Source organism: Aricia agestis, chromosome 8 (assembly GCF_905147365.1).
Source record: "Aricia agestis chromosome 8, ilAriAges1.1, whole genome shotgun sequence".
Classification (NCBI taxonomy): Eukaryota; Metazoa; Arthropoda; class Insecta; order Lepidoptera; family Lycaenidae; genus Aricia; species Aricia agestis.
The window spans coordinates 9,980,260-9,997,721 of NC_056413.1; the positions used below are offsets into that span (position 1 = coordinate 9,980,260).

Below are 17,462 nucleotides of genomic sequence, written 5' to 3' on the forward strand. Positions count from 1 at the left end.
GTGTGGAGTAATTATTTTCACTTGTAATATTATGTTGTTCTAATATGTTAAATTTTATAGTTAACTAAAATATACGTGTATACATTGAATATAAATGCTTAGAACATACAACGCTCGCTAAAGTCGGCTTGAAAAATTGTTCGCATCTTTGCCGTGCTATAACTGATATCCAATCTCCATATCTAACTGGATCTCGAGGAAACCTAAAAAAATATTATATTCCTCAATAAAATAAATAATAATTAATAGCGACTCCACCAAATGGAACAGAAACACACCCGAACATTTCAAGTGGGCATGACAAACTACGATAAGTACTTTTAGTATGAGTATTCGCAATTGAGATGGTTTATACCTCGTGCTGATTTATTTACAACTTAATTTTAAAACTGTTTGTTGTTGATTTCATAACGAAATACCAATTTTATAATACAATTGTATGAAATATATTAGGATAAAATTAATACTTACCGGAAATATTAAATTCCATCCTTTTTTTGCGTTTTAAACGTATGATTTTTACAATTGTTGAACGAGCACTGGGACATGTTTCCCAGCGGAGCGTTCGAGCACTACTAAATCGAAAGTCCACCAGAATGTTGCGTTTGGTGCTCTTTTAGTGAGGTCGTTTTTTGCCGCGGACTGTATATCTTGTATATTAGTGATCGAAGGTTTAGAAGCAACGAGGGTTTGAGTCCCCTGTACTGATGCTGGAAAGATACTGAGCGTTGGCGCAGCTAAAACGTGTAACCACAAGTCGTCGCGTTTGCAAGATAGGTGCAGTTTTATTACCCGCTCGTGAAACTAGGAAAATCGTGTGACGCAGACGTTATGCCTATTAACTTTTTTAACTTAAGGTATAACATTATTTTATTGTAGGCATTAGGTAGCCCAGTTAATCTAGATTATTTTGATGTATCACACTCTATGCTAATGAATAGAATACAAAAGTTATTAAAGCTTTCCGTAAGCGCGAACAGAGTGTGACACGCGGAGAACACCGAATTTGCCCCCGATTTCGACATTGAATTAACCATAAACAAAAACTATAAATAGATGTTTTTTAATGAAATTAGATACTTAAATAAATGAGGAATAACGTGTTGTTGTTCCTAAGGCTGTATGCTTATTAGGGTAGTAGTAAAGAGCGTGCGACCACATTTTGAGGGGCCTCGGAGAATTACTCACAAAAATGGAAAAAATATTAAAAATTTTAAGGGTCCCCATAGGTACAGCTGAAACAAAAAAATATTTTTTTTCTAATATGAATAGGTGTTTTAAAATCATATTAAAGTTTCTAATATCATTTTTTTCTAACTTGAATAGTTTTGGAGAGAGACTCTTCCAAAGTGGTAAAATGTGTGTCCCCCCCATCTGACATCTAAAGTAGGGGCATGATAAGTCTAAAAAAAATATATGATGTACATTACTATAAAAGCTACCAACGAAAATTGGTTTGAACGAAATCTATCAAGTAGTTTTTTTTTACACGTCATAAATGATAAACCTTAAATAAACTTTCATTAAATCAACTGAAACATAAAAATAAATCAAAACCCTTTTAATTTCATAAAAATAAACCTTATTGCTGCTGCGGAACTCTTCATGGGCGAGTCCAACTCTCACTTGGCCGGTTTTTTATAAGTTTAAATTTGATTTTTGTTAGTGCCGTTTTGTTTTAAATATTTATTGGAAAGGCATCACTTTATATAAAAATACACTTTTTGGTAAAAAACCATTAGAAACTATTAATGGATATTGTAATTTTTATGCGTTACGCCGCCGTTACTAAACAAAAAAATTACGTTTTATAAATAAAGTTTCAACAACATTTAAATAACCACTGTGCAACACTATCCTTAACATAACTATGCCACTATAATATGAATAAAAGAACTTAATTTTTTCACACTGTGGTGCGTTTTTTCCGCTTAAAACACAGTTTAGATTTTAGAATTTAAGCGATGGGAAAATTTCGTAGTTCGACAAAGCTGTTTATGAACGTGACGTTGGGACTGTTCCACCAAAGGGCGACATCTTTATAATTTTTTCCATAATATTCGTGAACGACTATCCAAACACTGGATAGATATTGATCACTGCGTTTCTCAATTCCTGACCGGTCATGGAAATTTTAAGGCCAAACTCTACGGATTTAATCTGGTAGCATCACCCATGTGAGAGTGCTCGACCGAAGGCAGCATGTTTGAACAAACAGCTCATCATGTTCTCTGGGAGTGCAGTCTCTGGCAGGACGAAAGAACTACAATGTTAAACAACCTACTCTGCACATCTGGTGTCGCATACTACGGTGATCTCGTGGACAGCGCTAGGAAATTCCGTGCCTTTAAGCGTTTTTGTCACAATTACTATTGGCAACAGTCTAACACAATAAATTAATTTAGCTCTAGCGTAGTAGTCACTATTATTATTAATGTTTATTCCCGTGGTGCTTCTCCCTTCAGTTCTTTGACTTTCGGTCACTGCAACTTTGTGCTGTCTCCAGCTTTATATTGGGGAGGGAATCTGGAATTCTTTCTACTCCTCCTATTTTCTTCTGATAAATTTCGTTGCGAGTCCCAAGACAGCTTTAGCATGTCCCTCGGGCTCTCTGAGATCATATCAAAGGGTTTTCGTGGTTGGATACCGCTGTCGATCCTGGCGACACAGGAGATACAGTGGTAAGAATGTGTGGTGGGCCAAAGCCCGATAAAAAAAATGTTTATGAACGTGGCGAGAAAAGGAACTAACGCCTTTATCTTGCCTTGCCTTAAGCCTTGGAATACTGCAGTGTCGAAACCATTAGCAACGCCATCTAGGGCTTAAAGAAGGAATTAAGAGACAAGAGTCAGCGCAATTTTCTATTCTCGATTTTTTACAAGATGGCGTTAGAAATAGATTTTACGAAAATTTTGTAAGTATAGTGCCAGTAGTGGAATAAGGGTGCGACGTGATATATGCTAGGGAGGGGGCGGGGTAGTTTTGATCACAGATTTGGGAATATATATATATATATATATATATATATTCCCAAATACTTACAAAATTTTCGTTATATATATATATATATATATATATATATATATATATATATATATATATATATATATATATATATATATATATATATATATATATATATATATATATATATATATATATATATATATATATATATATATATATATATATATATATATATATATATAAGTCTTGATTCTTGAACCTCACCATAAGTCTGCTGGTTCCAAGTAGTTCCGAAAGTTCATAATTCATAATTTTTCGTGGAGCAGAAATTCTTTCAACCATCTTTTTCGCCTTTTATTTATTTTTATTTTCATTGAGCCAACAGGTAAGCCTATGAGAAGACCAATTTTTTGTTGCTTTGATAGAACTGGAGCCATTCTTAATGGCTCCAGACGTCTGACCAAAACGACAACTGATTTAGTCACTAATTTAGGACAAGTGGAATAAGCTAAGCTTCTAATTAGTCTCCTATTTAGGATCCTAGCTAGGACTTCTAAATAGGACAAGTGGAATAAGCGCTTTAGGCTCTCTCCAGTCTATAGTACCTCAATGGTCAACCCCCTATAATGATTTAATGACTAGAATGAATACAAAATATAGGTACAATTTTTAAATTGTCAAATAAAGGTTTGAGCGTTTGAGTCTATTCGATTGATAAAATCAATATTAAAATATTGAGAATCGATACTGTTGAAAGGTTCTGACTTTGATATTTCATTTTCAAAATCGATAATTCGGCAATCGGAATCCATCATCCAAGATCCAACATGGTGCATCACTTTATTCTGTTGTCTATACTCTATACCAAATATAAACTAGTAATCTGTGCTCTATACTCTATTAAATTCTTTTCATAGTAATCTGTGATTCTTTTATTCTTTTCGAAAGTCGCTGTCTCTTGTGAAGGTGGGTTTCTATAGTATTTTAAGTTTATCGATAATTTAAAGTTAATCGTCTGAATTATTTTATTAAATTGTTATTCATAAGTGTTCTTACGTTACTTTATTTTGTAGGCAAAGCTAAAAGCTTCCACCATGGTTGCCGCTAAGAAGCAGGTATGTGTCAGACCACGTTTTCATTTTATTAAATCTTATCTAGTAAGGACTTATGGCATGGTTATTTATGGTAAACAATAAATAATCTCCTTTTAATATGAGTCCTAAATTAAATGGTACTCGATAGGCTTAATAACTTTTATAGTTATTGGGGTTGAGAATGTATCAGACATTTGAGGTTATATTGTCGTGTGCTGGATCACTTCTTAGGTACCTACTTACATATGTGGAAGTTTATACCACTGTATAAAAATGTAAAACTTATTTAATATTACTTATATTACGTACCTAACTATAGTAACTGATCCTGAAAGTATCATTAGTAAGGATGTAATTTTTATTTCCAGAAAAAGACCATCGAGTCCATCAACTCCAGACTGGCTCTAGTTATGAAATCAGGCAAATACTGCTTGGGATACAAGCAAACGCTGAAGACGTTACGGCAGGGCAAGGCTAAGCTGGTCATCATCGCCAAGAATGCGCCACCACTGAGGTGAGACTACTGAGAAGTAGAGTTCCCCAAATTATATGTCAACGGGAGCATATGGAGTCTTCGGACTAAGAAGTATGGTTCCCTAATGGATTCCGTAAAGATTTTTTTATGCAATTAAAATTAATAATATTCAAAGTAAAATAGTATTTACGGAATCCACAAAATTGGGAACACTATGGAGTAGTCTGAAGTCATAACCATGTGCTTTCTTGACAGGTGAGATTTATAATCTAGCAATGATAATAAAAGTTATTTGTAAAGGTCCTGATGAGAAAGATGTTTAATTATTACTTAACTAGTTTTATGAAAACTTTCACAAAATGTCTAAATCTAATTTAATGTTGAGTAATAAGTACTTAAATCTAAGTGAAGTAGTCGCTTTATAAAATCAATTAGGACTACTGAACAATAAACCAATATCTAAGAAAAATTATTAATTGATTACAGGAAATCAGAGATTGAGTACTATGCTCTTCTGGCCAAGACTGGAGTCCACCACTACAGTGGCAACAACATCGAGTTAGGCACAGCTTGCGGAAAGTACTACAGGGTGTGCACACTGGCTATCACAGACCCCGGAGACTCTGACATCATCACCACCCTCCCTGAAGCCACAGCTTAGAAATAAATTTATTATTTAAGTAAACAATGCTTTCCTTTCACATACCTTTGTACTAAATAAGTTGGCTTTGTGTGAAATTGGTTTATTTGCTATGTGTGTGTATTTTTTATCTGTTTTGTATTTTAAAGTCTTAAATTACCTTATTGAAATATTTCTTTGACCTTTTTTAGGGTTCCGTAGCCAAATGGCAAAAAACGGAACCCTTATAGATTCGTCATGTCTGTCTGTTCGTCCGTATGTCACAGCCACTTCTCCAAAACTATAAGAGCTATACTATTGAAACTTGGTAAGCAGATGTAGTCTGTAAACCGCATTAATTAAGATTTTGATACAAAACGGAAAAAATATTAAAATTATCTATACTAATATTATAAATGAGAAAGTATCTGTCTGAAATTTTGTTCGTGTCGTCGTCGCAATCGTGTGACGGCTGACCCTCTCAACGCAGCGCTGCTCTATGGGTGACATGAAACAAGCGCGCCTAGCGGGTGGCCGCGCCGAGCGCACGCTCAATGAGTAGTGGATACCAATTAAATTTCCATTTTAAAAAGTAATGAATAATGTATTATTTTTTACATTAAGATTTTTGCTACGCTGGTTAGCTCGTGCTCCTGAGAAGCTAGGATGAGCGCAGCGGAGATGGTTCTATTAAACGCACTTGAAAATAAACCAAGTTATTCAAGTAAAATGCATAATTAATGCTAGAAATGCTCACGAGTCTAGAGATACGCGGGAACCCTTTATCACACTTTAGTGTATTTAAGGTAATTTTCAAGTGCGTTAAAAAAATGCGCTCCGTTCTGTCTGCGTTACGGACCTCTTTTTTAGCTAGGCCCTGGATCTCTCCCATTTCATGTAGAGTAAGATCCCACGAGGGCCAGACCTTCCTTCGTTTCGTAAAGCTGAAAGTTTTCCTGTTTGTGACCTTTACAGAGGTAAGAACGACCAGCAACTATGGAGTTTCTGTCACGGTTACTTTAGGAGGTACCGTATCCAGTTCTGAAAGTCTACCTGACCTTCGAGAAAGAGTAAAACTCAATTTCATAGCTTATATTCTCCTCCGTAAGTGGAGGAATCTCGTCTTCCAGTACCAGACATTTTTTACTGTTGCGCCCCACTGCTAGACACCCTCAAAATCTAATACTTTAAAGTGTGGGAAGCAAAGTGTTCTGTCAAAAATGTCCGGCACTGGAAGTACGTCCTAAAGTAACCGCGGCCGAAACTTTACAGTTGCTGGTCGTCCTTACCTCTGTAAAGGTCACAAACAGGTAAACTTTCAGCTTTACGAAAAAAAGGAAGGTCTGGCCCTCGCGGGCTATTGGTCCAATATAAATATTGTAATATGTATTAAAAACAATCTGAAGAGGAATAATTTAAAAAAAAGAAAGCATACAGTTAGAAAATATGTACCTTTATTCTGATTTTATACTGCATTTAAAAGGGACAATCTATAACAGGACACTTAACACTATGCAGTAGGGGGATATTAGATTATCATATATATTGGATCCGAGATCATTGAGTTAATGATATTGGCAGAGACATGATACTTATAACTAGACTGTGCACTGTGGCGCAAAAAACGGTCCGAGTGAGGGGACCCCCGGTGGTAGTGTGTCTCTTTCTAATGTGGTGATCATGACCAAACAGCAAAATATGAGACTACTTAACTATATAAATTCAGGTATTCTGATATCCATTCTACCTAACTACAGGTATGTACCTAATTTATTTAAAAGTAAATAATCGGCCAAGTGCGAGTTGGACTCGCGCATGAAGGAATCCGTAGCGTTATAAAGTCAAAGTTGAAAAATATTGTTTCCCATACTACAGTTTGTAAATTGTGTTTTGTATAGGAGCCCCCCATAATTATTTATTTAATTTCAATTTTATTACTTACTTATTTATTATTATTGAAATATAGTTAAGGATTTTATGAGTACTTCAAGTCCATACCTTTAGCCATCCATACTTATTATAATTATGTACTTATGTCATATATATATATATTTGAATATTATTATAAATGCGAAAGTGTGTCCGTCTGTCTGTTCCTGCACCTCTTCACGCTCAAACCGAACCGATTTTTCTGAAATTTGACATGTAGATACTTTGAGTCCCGGGAAAGGATAGGATATTATCCCGGAAAAATGTACGGTTCCTACGCGATAAACGAATTTTTGCGCAACGGAATTCCGGGCGTTATTGATAACGAGTCTAGCTAATAGCGGTAATATATAGGCGGTATAGGCGGCGGTTTCTGATAGTATAAGTAAAAAATACAAGCCAGGATTTATTTGGCTAGCACCGACTCAAAAGAAATCCAGAGCTTCATTAATTACTTATCTTACTTTATACTTTTCATGCCATTTGATGCATCTCCAATAATTCAAATTCATGGTTACCCTAAAGATTAAGATTGTTGTTTTTACTTTCCCGTAGAAGAAATAGCAACTACCTACTCATTATTGCACCCTGTCACCTTTCACACGACAATAATTCACCGTTTTTCATAGAAATATAATAAACATCATTAAGAAAAAGGACTTTCGTATTGCAAATCGAAACACGAAAAACAAACAAACAAACAACCAAAGCAAATCGCCATCTTACATTTAATATTACCAGTACCAAAATATCTAATTACCACAGATACTGTTGCTCAGTTTTGAATTATACTTTCGAGTACAATCAACTGATTTATTAATTATTAAAACTGTACAACTTCGTTTAAACACGTTTCCAAGTTAACGAAACGTTCGTATTGGCAAATTATTAAAAAGAAAAGTATTTCATTTTCTAACATTTTTATCAAAAGAAATGATTATGTGAGCTGGCAAGAAGTCAGACAAGGACACACTACCAGCGGGAACGCTCTCGCTCGGACCGCTTTTTGCAAGCTACCGCTTAGAGGGAAATACCTACCGTATTGTTAAAGAAATAGAACTCATTTATTCTGAGATCTAGTAACCCTGACGTCAATACCTGTCAGCATTAGCGCTCTCCATTGGCTATTGAAACCACATATGACGTAAAATAGGATCAATGAAATATGATAATGTAATAAGCAGATAATATCTGCTTATTACATTATCATATTTCATTGATCATAGAAATGATCCAATATAAATGATGTAATACCCCCGTATACATTTAGCTGCATATACAGTGTGTTTAGGAAATGGGGACTACCGTTTTTTTGCTCACTAGTTGTCGACTAAGGTCCGAAGACCGAAATATAGCTATCAAAGCACAGAAATAAATCAAGATCATGATTTATTTCTGTGTATCAAAGTCTAGAATCCCATTTATTTATTAAAATAATATCTCCTTTTTACTTTTGCTTATTTTTTTTAATCACTGAATATTTTTTATACGACTAGAGTCTCTAGTGGCAAATACGCACGTGGTAGTCCTCATTAGTTTGCTGATGCAGTTGCAGGGCGGTGAGAAATTGAGTAGTTATTTAAATTTTTTGCTTTCGTCTCTTTCATACGCACACAATAATGTTGGTGTTCAGGTTACCGTCAATTGGCGTGATAACGAGATACCAATATTTTCGTCTGCGATTTAAATAGGCCAGCAGCAATAGCAATTACGCTTTGATGATATCCTCGTTTGAATGATATAAAGGTGGAGATCCGTTTTGTATTCCTTTATTTTTCAACTTCGAAAATACACACCATCAACCTGAAACAAAAATTAATCTTTGTTGTAATAATTTTATTTTAACCTTATGAACAAATAAAAAGTAACATTAAACAGGGTATAACAAAACAAAGTGACAATACTTGAGGGTGTGTGTCTTATACGTATAGAGTTCAATTATATGAGAATATCAACGCAGAAAGAGTAAACTTTTGTTTTTTCTATGGGCAAACCCCAAAAAAAGGTTTAAAAAATAAGTGACTCATACACACCCGTTTTTTACACCCTGTAGATATTAATTGTCTTGCAAATGCAGGTTCAAAAATCGTGGTATATATACAATATACATACATTAATATTACCCTTACCTAAATCCACTTGAAGGCTCATCTCTCGAGTCATGATATTAACAATTTTTAGTTCCAACTGTTCGTAATTTCCAACATTTTCCTTTATTTCTTTACCTTACACCTGTAATCATTTAAAAACTATTAATTTTAATTAACTCTTTCTCATTATTACTAAACTTGATGTGATATTTTAATTAAAAATCAGTGTTGGAAGAAAAAAATAAACTATAATTTTCTAAATTTATATATTCGTTATTATATCTAGAACGCATAAATACTACGGTGTCGTAACATTAATATATTATGTAGCTAACATAAACGTACAAAGCACCTATTCATATTATTATTATAGTTGCATACTTTTATAACGTTTTTATGAAAGTTTACTTTATAAATTAAATATTCCTTAATATATTTTACTCTTATGTTGCCATGCCTACTATATTACTATTTGATAAACATACTTTTTTTTATTTTGAGTGGTATTATAGTGACACTTGGTCCAAATCATATAAGCATGGATTTTGTTTATATGTATTATGTACTCAGTAAAACTATGTATATTAAATTTTATTTTATTTAAGAGTATGTATTAGCCCATTTGATATAAATGATCATATTGTATTAATTTACTTATGAAGTGGCAGTTGTTAATATACTAGTCTAAACTAAATCCTAATGTTCCAAAAAGGATTTATACATCAAGAGTCAAGACTAGAAGGAAACTGTATAGGGTAAATGAAATAAAGCATTGGTCCCTTAAAAATTAAAATGTATTTTATAATAAATGTAACGTTATGAAGTATGTCACGGCATGTCAGGGGACAGGATTAATTAGCTTTATTTAATTTACAACAGGTTATGGGCCCAGCACGCCTTAAATTCATGACCTCACGTAGGACTTAAATAATAATTAATTTTGTAAGTTTCCTAGAGTTGGTTGCCATGGCAAAACCACTTGAAACTTATTTTCTAAATAACTATTGGCATTATTGTTCTGAAGAGATTTTGCTTTCCACATAAATTATATTACATATGTATAATTTACACCTTTGCTAATAATACATAATATCAAAGTCCTTTTTAATTGTAGAATAAATATAAATCATCTTAAAGAAAGATAACCAATTGTTGGCCTCCTACCCTTGCCCTTATCATATAAAATGCCGTTACAAAACTCCTGAACACATAATCATAATTAACTAGCAGTGTATACTTAAAATATTTGAGGGTACTTTTAAGGGATCACCAACAACGAGTCATCTTCCCTTAGTATACCTTAAAACTGTATGTCCATTGTTGACTTCATTTTTAATTCTATTTCGTTAATGCAATAAATAATAAATGATTACCTGTTATCTACATCATACCTTCTCTTTGTTCAAACAAAAGAAGTGCTTCTTTTACTGTATTGTCATTTTAAATAAATGTACACATAGACCATTCTAGGCAGTGATGGAGAATTATTATAATTTATTACTATAATGGATTATCTAAGTACCTGTATGTGTATCCATTTGCTGATAATATAGAATGTCATAAAATATATCTGAAAATTTCTAAGAATGTTTCTTATTAATAAATAATAACCTTTATTTTTCCATTTCTCTGTCTGCTCTGCTTTTCCGTAGATTATTAAGGCTTTTTTTAAATAATTTGTTTTGCTAGGATTTTCCGTGTATTACTAAACTATAAAATGACTTTATTTCTATTATAATTTTATTCAAGTGTAACACTTGCTATGTAATATGTTACTCACAATATGAGCTATCTCTTCAGGAATTAATGGGAACGGCAAAACTTTATACTTTTTAAAAGCACCTCATATATTTTTCGTCATTTGAGCACTTTCACGTGCTAATAAATCTTGCAAAAAGAACAGGCTTATACCATAATATATTTTGAGTGTGAGACAATAAATAATAATTTGCAGCTTTTCATTATAATATGTATTTTTACTTATTTCATTATACAGCTTTTCATTATAATAATTTTTTGGTTAGCATAATGTAGTATGCCCAAAATATTTTAGACTCTAGCCAATTTTAAATTTTGTAAACAAGTATGTATTTGGCAATGATAAGTAATACTACTTCAAATTTTCCTATGGTACTTTCCATCAATAACTGTGTAATGTATTTCTAAACTTTGCAAGACAACCTAGCGATAATTATTACTAGGTGTTTTTTTTCTTTTAAAATGTTTGAAACAATACATTTTTATGTCGGCTGTACACTCTCGCCGAGAGCTCTCGGGCGAGAGTCTCGTGTGAGAGCCCCTTGCCCGAGTGCGATCATGTACATTCTCGCTTAGTTCAATCGCAGTTATGAACCATTCACCATGCATCGAAAGAATTATCTGTAAGAAATAGAATCACCATTATCTGTGAGAAATAGAATCATATTTAATTTTATTTCTCACAGAAAATGACTGATAATGACGTTTATTATTGTTATTTTTCTGTTCTGCACTGTCTAGCGGCGCGACTAGTAGTGATAAACGCGAGTGTACAGTAATGCGCTCGCTTTCCTCGTGAGACCCTTTGTCTCGGGCGCAAAATACCGACACCGGACCGAGAGGGTCCGAGACGAGGCGAGCGCACCCATTTACACTCTCGCACTCGGGTCGCCTCGCTGTGTCTCGGCGAGTGTACAGCCGACATTATAGTGTCGACAATTTTTAACGAATTTCCTTCTTTTTCTTACAGATTAGCCTAATAGACTTATTCTGAATACAAATAAAGTTCAATAATAATAGCAAGAATAGCATCATGACATCATCTTTTAGGATGTATTCCATTATTTTTGCCAGCTTTGTGCTGGAATAGTATATAATATTGAGCAGTGCTATTTGACGAGATTTTAATTGACTACCAGTTTGCCTGAAAAACTACTAACTAACAAGTGCCTTATTATGAGAGTTGACAGACTACCCACTGATGATGTCACATATTATGCCTCAGGTAATCTTTTTCATTACTCGGAGTAATTATTTTACAAAATATCATACATAAGTACATTAAAAATTTACTAAATTGGTTTTAAATCTATAAATTTTTTTCATCAAAGGATAATAATTGCAATGTAAAAGTTGCTAAGTAAATAAAGCATACACAATTCATTTCATAATTTTATTCCAAATTAAGTTCTTATAATCTACATGTCGTCTATTTATGGTAATTAGCATACCATTCGCCATACAAATAATACTCTTACAACAATTAATTTATCATATCAGATAGGTCCTAAATGTATTTATACCAAGAAATATGTTTGTCAACTTTCTAAATTCATTTGAAAAATAAATTTCACTTATACCAGTCCGTAATAAATAAGTAAAATTACTTTGTATGTAATTAATATGATCATCCATTTTATGCTTCAATCTCAATTCAATTATAGTTCCAGCACTATATCCATACTTATAATTTTTGCATTTGACATGCAAACACATTCTGTTTAGAGTCAATCAGATCACCAACTGCCTGTAATGCAAACAATTAAATAACTGCTTAAAGTGTTCTTTAAATAATTTCAATTCAACTATAAATAAAGTACTATTCCATTGGCACTATACATTGCATTCACAAAAATCTTGTTACTTTTGAATTACCAAAGACAGTGCCTTAAAATATCGTTTTTGCTTTTTTTGGTAATGCTATCATTACCTATGTTAAACCCAAGTAAAACTAATCAACTTTTACTCCATTGATTCATTTTTAGTGTATTTTCCTATGAGACTATTATTTGGTTTGTTTGTGTAACATATTTTTGTTGTATTCTATGATGACATAATGGTTTATACACTATGATACAGCGACCACATAACCCAATAGACGCCTAATGTTTTGATTTCTCTTAACAAATTATTGTGTCAATGTGCTGAGGTAAGCGACGCGGGGGGAGAGGTAAGAAATGCATTACGATTGGCCAATTCAAATTCACGGCATGTCATAAATCAGAACTAGTGATGGGAAGTACGAGAAGTGCTTGTCAAAAGAAATAAAAAACTTTTGTTAATTGTGGCAAGCTTCTAAAAATATACAAAAACGTCTTCAGATTAATTAAAAAAAGTACCTATACTTACCTAAGTATATTTAAAAATATACTTTATACTTTTTTAAAACTTTTAAAGGGCAAAAATTCTGTAATATTATATGATCTTTGCGAAACTTTTATCGTTTACGCAGCACAATAGGAAAAAGCACCCGATTTTGAAACATTCTTCATTGGTGCTCAGCTCCTATTGGTCTTAGCGTGATAATATAATATAGGCTACATAGGATATATTATTATATATCCTATGTAGCCTATATTATATTATCTTCTTTTCTCAGTATTAATCAAGGAAGGCTTTATTAAGCCTTCCTTGATTAATACTGAGAAAAAATTTAAATCAGTCCAGTAGTTTCTGAGATCAGCGTGTTCAAACAACAAACAAACACTTCAGCTTTATATTTATTAGTATAGATTATTTGACTTGCTAATTCTGCCACATGATTTCTAAGTCACAATAAACTTGATGGAAATTTATTTCTAAAAATAGTTGTTCGCCAATAGAACTGTTTGAAGTTTAAGTGACTAAAAATCTTTACTTGGTTACTTTCTTTACGCTTTCAAGATAAGATTTCATGATTACTTCGCAACGCTAATGATGATTACTTCATCTAAAGTAAGACCTATAAGTCTTACATATTGTCTGAAAGTATTCGCCTTGCATTAGGCGTCTAGAGGCTATGTGGTCGCTGCTATGATATTATGATGATCAAACAGCTTGTCTTGACTTTGCCTTTTAGCAAATAATAATTTCTTATTGACTTCACTATGCATCTTTTCTTTTTGGACCACCAGCTTATTGTTAAGCAATATTTTGTAGCTTATGTTTGATGATCTTTATAATATGCTGGAAGACTTAAGTCCTAGTGTTGTGTTTTTAAAAACATAAACCACTGTGGATAGTCTTTTGTAATAAAAAAATATTGATAAGAGGATCAAGTATTTTCCCCATTCAAACGTTTCTAATACTTATTTGGTATTCAATCTGCACACATTTTTCTCCTTTCTATAATATCAAATATATTATAATTGAGAGTAACTCTCAATGCATTTTCTTTATAATTCCATTGACTACTAATTGAAAGTAATATTATCATCCTTCAAGTATGCTTCCAACACTATAATAATACTTTTACTTGTTTCTATGTCTGAACCTCATAATACTACCGTAATAATTTCTGTACTCCATTTTTCCTAGCGGTACATACCTCCATAGTTGTACTGTGACTGGGGTTGCTGGTATGTGTTGTAGGCGGGCTGGGAGTACGAGTCGTACGCGGGTGCCGCACCACCGTACGCCTGCTCGCCCGGCCCGTAGCCGGCGTCGCCCGCCCCACCAGCGTTACTGTAACAACACAATACATATTTTCATTATTGCTGCTAATTTTTTTTTTGGCTAACATCACAGACAGTGGCAAAGATTAGAAAAAAACTGAATATGATGCTAATTTATATTCTCTACACTGACAGAAATACTTTGTTTTATTTCAGAAAAATGTTAGCTTAATTGAAAGTTTTAGAGGTATTTGTTTAATAATATATTAAGTATGCAATATAATAATACTAACCCATATCCATCATTTTCGTAGCCCTGTGCTCCAGTGGAGTATCCATAATTTGACCCATAGTTAGAATTGTAACCTGCACCCTGCTGAACGGGGGCTGGAGACGAGTAGTTGTTTCCTTGGTAAGAGCTATAACAAAAAAAAACCCAAGTAATTATATTGCTAAGATTTTATAAAATGATATGGTGATGTGAACATTTTCAGAAAGAATTTATCTGCAGCTATATATCAGACGGCAATTCCTATCAAGAATATAGTCTCATCATTTGTTTGAGTTTACATAATTTATCTCAAGCTTTAGCCCAAGTCTTAGGGCTCTTTACCTTGAAGCGTTGTATCCTGGAGCAGCATAAGGGTCCGCCGACGGGGGTTCATATGGCTGGTAACCCGTGTGTCTGAAAATGTTCACCTCTTTAGACTAGTAGTAGGAACAACTCAAAAGTATGACTGCATATAATATACCTACTCAGTCAAGATAATAGCGTCATGTATGTATCAGACGGCACATTCCTATCGTTATCTGGATCATCATGTTTGAAATGTTTTAGATTGTTGGTGCAAAATTATATGTATAACTTACGATGGTGGTCCGTACCCATTTGGTTGCTGAGCAGCATTGTGGGGTGCGGGCTGATATCCACCAGATTGCGGTGGTCTGCCACCTCCACCACCACCTCTGGGTCCCTCAAACCTATGAACAAACAGCATCATAGTTTATATATAAAATAATTTTTATTGTTTATTTTCTAGTTGTACAATTATTATGCCTTCATAATAATTGTACAACTAGAAAATAAACAAATAATAAATGCCTTAATGTGAGCCTTCCCAAAGTGGGCGATAATGCTCCCTTTGTGGGCGCTGAAGGTCTGAAGGGCACCCCCTGGGTGTGGGACCCAGAAAAAAATGGGGGTGTTGTGTAGACGCTTGAGGGATGATTTATTTCATCAGTATGCATATTAAATTGAAACAATGGGGGGGGCTAAAATATAATTTGTTCTTAGAGTGAAGGTAGACAAAATAAGTTTGGGAACCTCTGGTCTAGTAGCTTAGTCATAAAAATTATCACCTTCCGCGTTTTGGTGGGCCTCCAGGACCTCCGGGTCCACCGTGTGGTGGGCCACCGCCGCGCTTGAATGGAGGCCCTTGTGATGGACCACCACCGCCTTGATGGGGTCCAGGTCCTTGCCGTGCTGGAGCGTTAGGTCCACTGGGCACTGGGGCAGGAGGCCCATGTGGTCCGGGCATATGTGGGCCAGGACCACCATTTGGTGGTGGTCCATGACCACCGCGGCCACCACGACCTGGGTGGAAATCAAAATAATACAATAATTCTGTTAGTCAACTTGACTTTATATATTTTGATGAAAAGATATCAAAAGTATAGCAAATAGAATGGGACAAAATCAAAATCCTTGACAGGTATAAAAATTTTAAGACAAGTCATTTTATAGTGCCCAAGTGCACTCTCTCTTAACTCTCATAACCCAGTGGGATGGACAACCAACATGACTGATGAAAGATCAGGCACAGGACTGACTTTTTACATGCTTATCCGATGCATGCCACACTTGGATGTAACATGTTTCCAACAATACAACAACCTCCGAGCCAAGAGCCATGCTCTAATCCACTAGCCCAAAGAGGTGTTTAATAATATTATTATATTTTATTATATTATAAAATAAAATAATAACCTCTCATTGGCATGCCACCTCTGCCTCCTCTATCATTGCGGGGTCCGAAATCACCTCGCCCTCGGCCTCCTCTACCTCTCATGCCACCAGGACCTCCTCTGTTATTGTTGAATCCTCCTCCTAAAAGTATAATAATAATCCATTATCATTTAACGAATATGACTACAAATAATATGACTTTAGTAGTAAGTTAAAAGTTCCGGCTTACTTTGTGGAGGGCCCCGCGACTCAATAGTGGGCACGGGGTGTGGGCCGGGGCCCTGTGGCCCGGGAGGGAATCTTCCTCCACGCTCACCACCGCCTCCTCTCATTGGGCCACCTCTAAATCCACCGCGAGGGCCACCACGTGGAGGTCCACCTCTGCCCGGCCCGCCTCGGCCTCGCATGCCGGGACCGCCTCTGAAATCGCAACAGCAAGTGAATCGACTTTAACTTTATACTTCTACTATTCTAATATTCTTGATTAAATTTCATATAGATACAATACCTTCCTCGCATATCCATACCGCCGCGGCCGCGTCCGCCGGGCGGGCCACCGCGTCCACCACGGAATCCGCGGTTAGAGCCGTCCATTTTATTATATTATAATTAAATAACTTAAGGGAGTTAAAACTATCTTCTTTCTCAATACAAGTCAATCACTGTAAAAACCTATGTTAAAATCACGGACACCTCTCACAACCCATTTTTAATCACAAAATGGCGCCGAAAGCCGAAAAAAAAGAGGCGTCATGTATAATAGAGTATAGACTATACACACATCTATAGATTTCCGTCTATGGACTATGAGTCATGTCAATGTCCAATGACTAATGAGGCATTTTCAAGGGCCCCGAAGACGATCAAACGGTTTGACTCAAACACGTAAATTTTGGTTTGACCATGGTTTGACCAATGATATTCTACTTAAACAGATCTGTTACGTCCATACTATTTTCCGCCTTAAATTA

At 34.7% G+C, this 17,462-nt stretch overlaps 2 protein-coding genes across 5 annotated transcripts; one reads left to right on the top strand and one right to left on the bottom strand.

Moving 5' to 3' along the window:
- The first annotated feature begins 3,874 nt into the window (after positions 1-3,874).
- Positions 3,875-5,221, top strand: LOC121729987 (60S ribosomal protein L30). The gene is made up of 4 exons (XM_042118774.1): positions 3,875-3,933; positions 4,041-4,082; positions 4,430-4,575; positions 5,023-5,221. Exons 2-4 carry the CDS (start codon positions 4,062-4,064, stop codon positions 5,195-5,197), a joined length of 342 nt encoding a protein of 113 aa, XP_041974708.1. The 5' UTR covers positions 3,875-3,933; positions 4,041-4,061; the 3' UTR covers positions 5,198-5,221.
- Positions 5,222-8,837: 3,616 nt separating this feature from the next.
- LOC121729982 (spidroin-2-like) lies at positions 8,838-17,225 on the bottom strand. 4 transcript variants are annotated; one of them, XR_006036047.1, is made up of 10 exons: positions 17,000-17,225; positions 16,721-16,911; positions 16,513-16,632; positions 15,885-16,131; positions 15,396-15,506; positions 15,139-15,210; positions 14,819-14,944; positions 14,459-14,595; positions 9,214-9,316; positions 8,838-8,887 (listed from the first exon to the last, which is right to left on the bottom strand). XR_006036047.1 is itself a non-coding variant. In XM_042118769.1 (9 exons), the coding sequence occupies exons 1-9, from the start codon at positions 17,083-17,085 to the stop codon at positions 12,669-12,671; spliced, it is 1,086 nt and encodes a 361-aa protein (XP_041974703.1). In that variant the 5' UTR covers positions 17,086-17,224; the 3' UTR covers positions 12,312-12,668. The 4 variants fall into 4 exon arrangements, 3 of the variants coding, with proteins under 3 accessions (XP_041974703.1, XP_041974700.1, XP_041974701.1); XM_042118769.1 differs by lacking the exons at positions 8,838-8,887; positions 9,214-9,316 and adding an exon at positions 12,312-12,679 and having other exon boundaries at positions 15,411-15,506; positions 17,000-17,224; XM_042118766.1 differs by lacking the exons at positions 8,838-8,887; positions 9,214-9,316 and adding an exon at positions 12,312-12,679 and having other exon boundaries at positions 17,000-17,224.
- Positions 17,226-17,462: the final 237 nt, after the last annotated feature.

Coding starts and splice junctions, on each gene's coding strand:
- LOC121729982 (XM_042118766.1), bottom strand. CDS start 17,085: ATGGACGGCTCTAACCGCGGATTCCGTGGTGGACGCGGTGGCCCGCCC. Junction 16,132..16,512: donor AGGTGGCATGCCAATGAGAG/GTTATTATTTTA, acceptor TGTATTATTTTG/ATTTCCACCCAGGTCGTGGT. Junction 15,507..15,884: donor GGCCCACCAAAACGCGGAAG/GTGATAATTTTT, acceptor GTTTGTTCATAG/GTTTGAGGGACCCAGAGGTG.
- LOC121729987 (XM_042118774.1), top strand. CDS start 4,062: ATGGTTGCCGCTAAGAAGCAG. Junction 4,083..4,429: donor TGGTTGCCGCTAAGAAGCAG/GTATGTGTCAGA, acceptor TTTTATTTCCAG/AAAAAGACCATCGAGTCCAT. Junction 4,576..5,022: donor AAGAATGCGCCACCACTGAG/GTGAGACTACTG, acceptor AATTGATTACAG/GAAATCAGAGATTGAGTACT.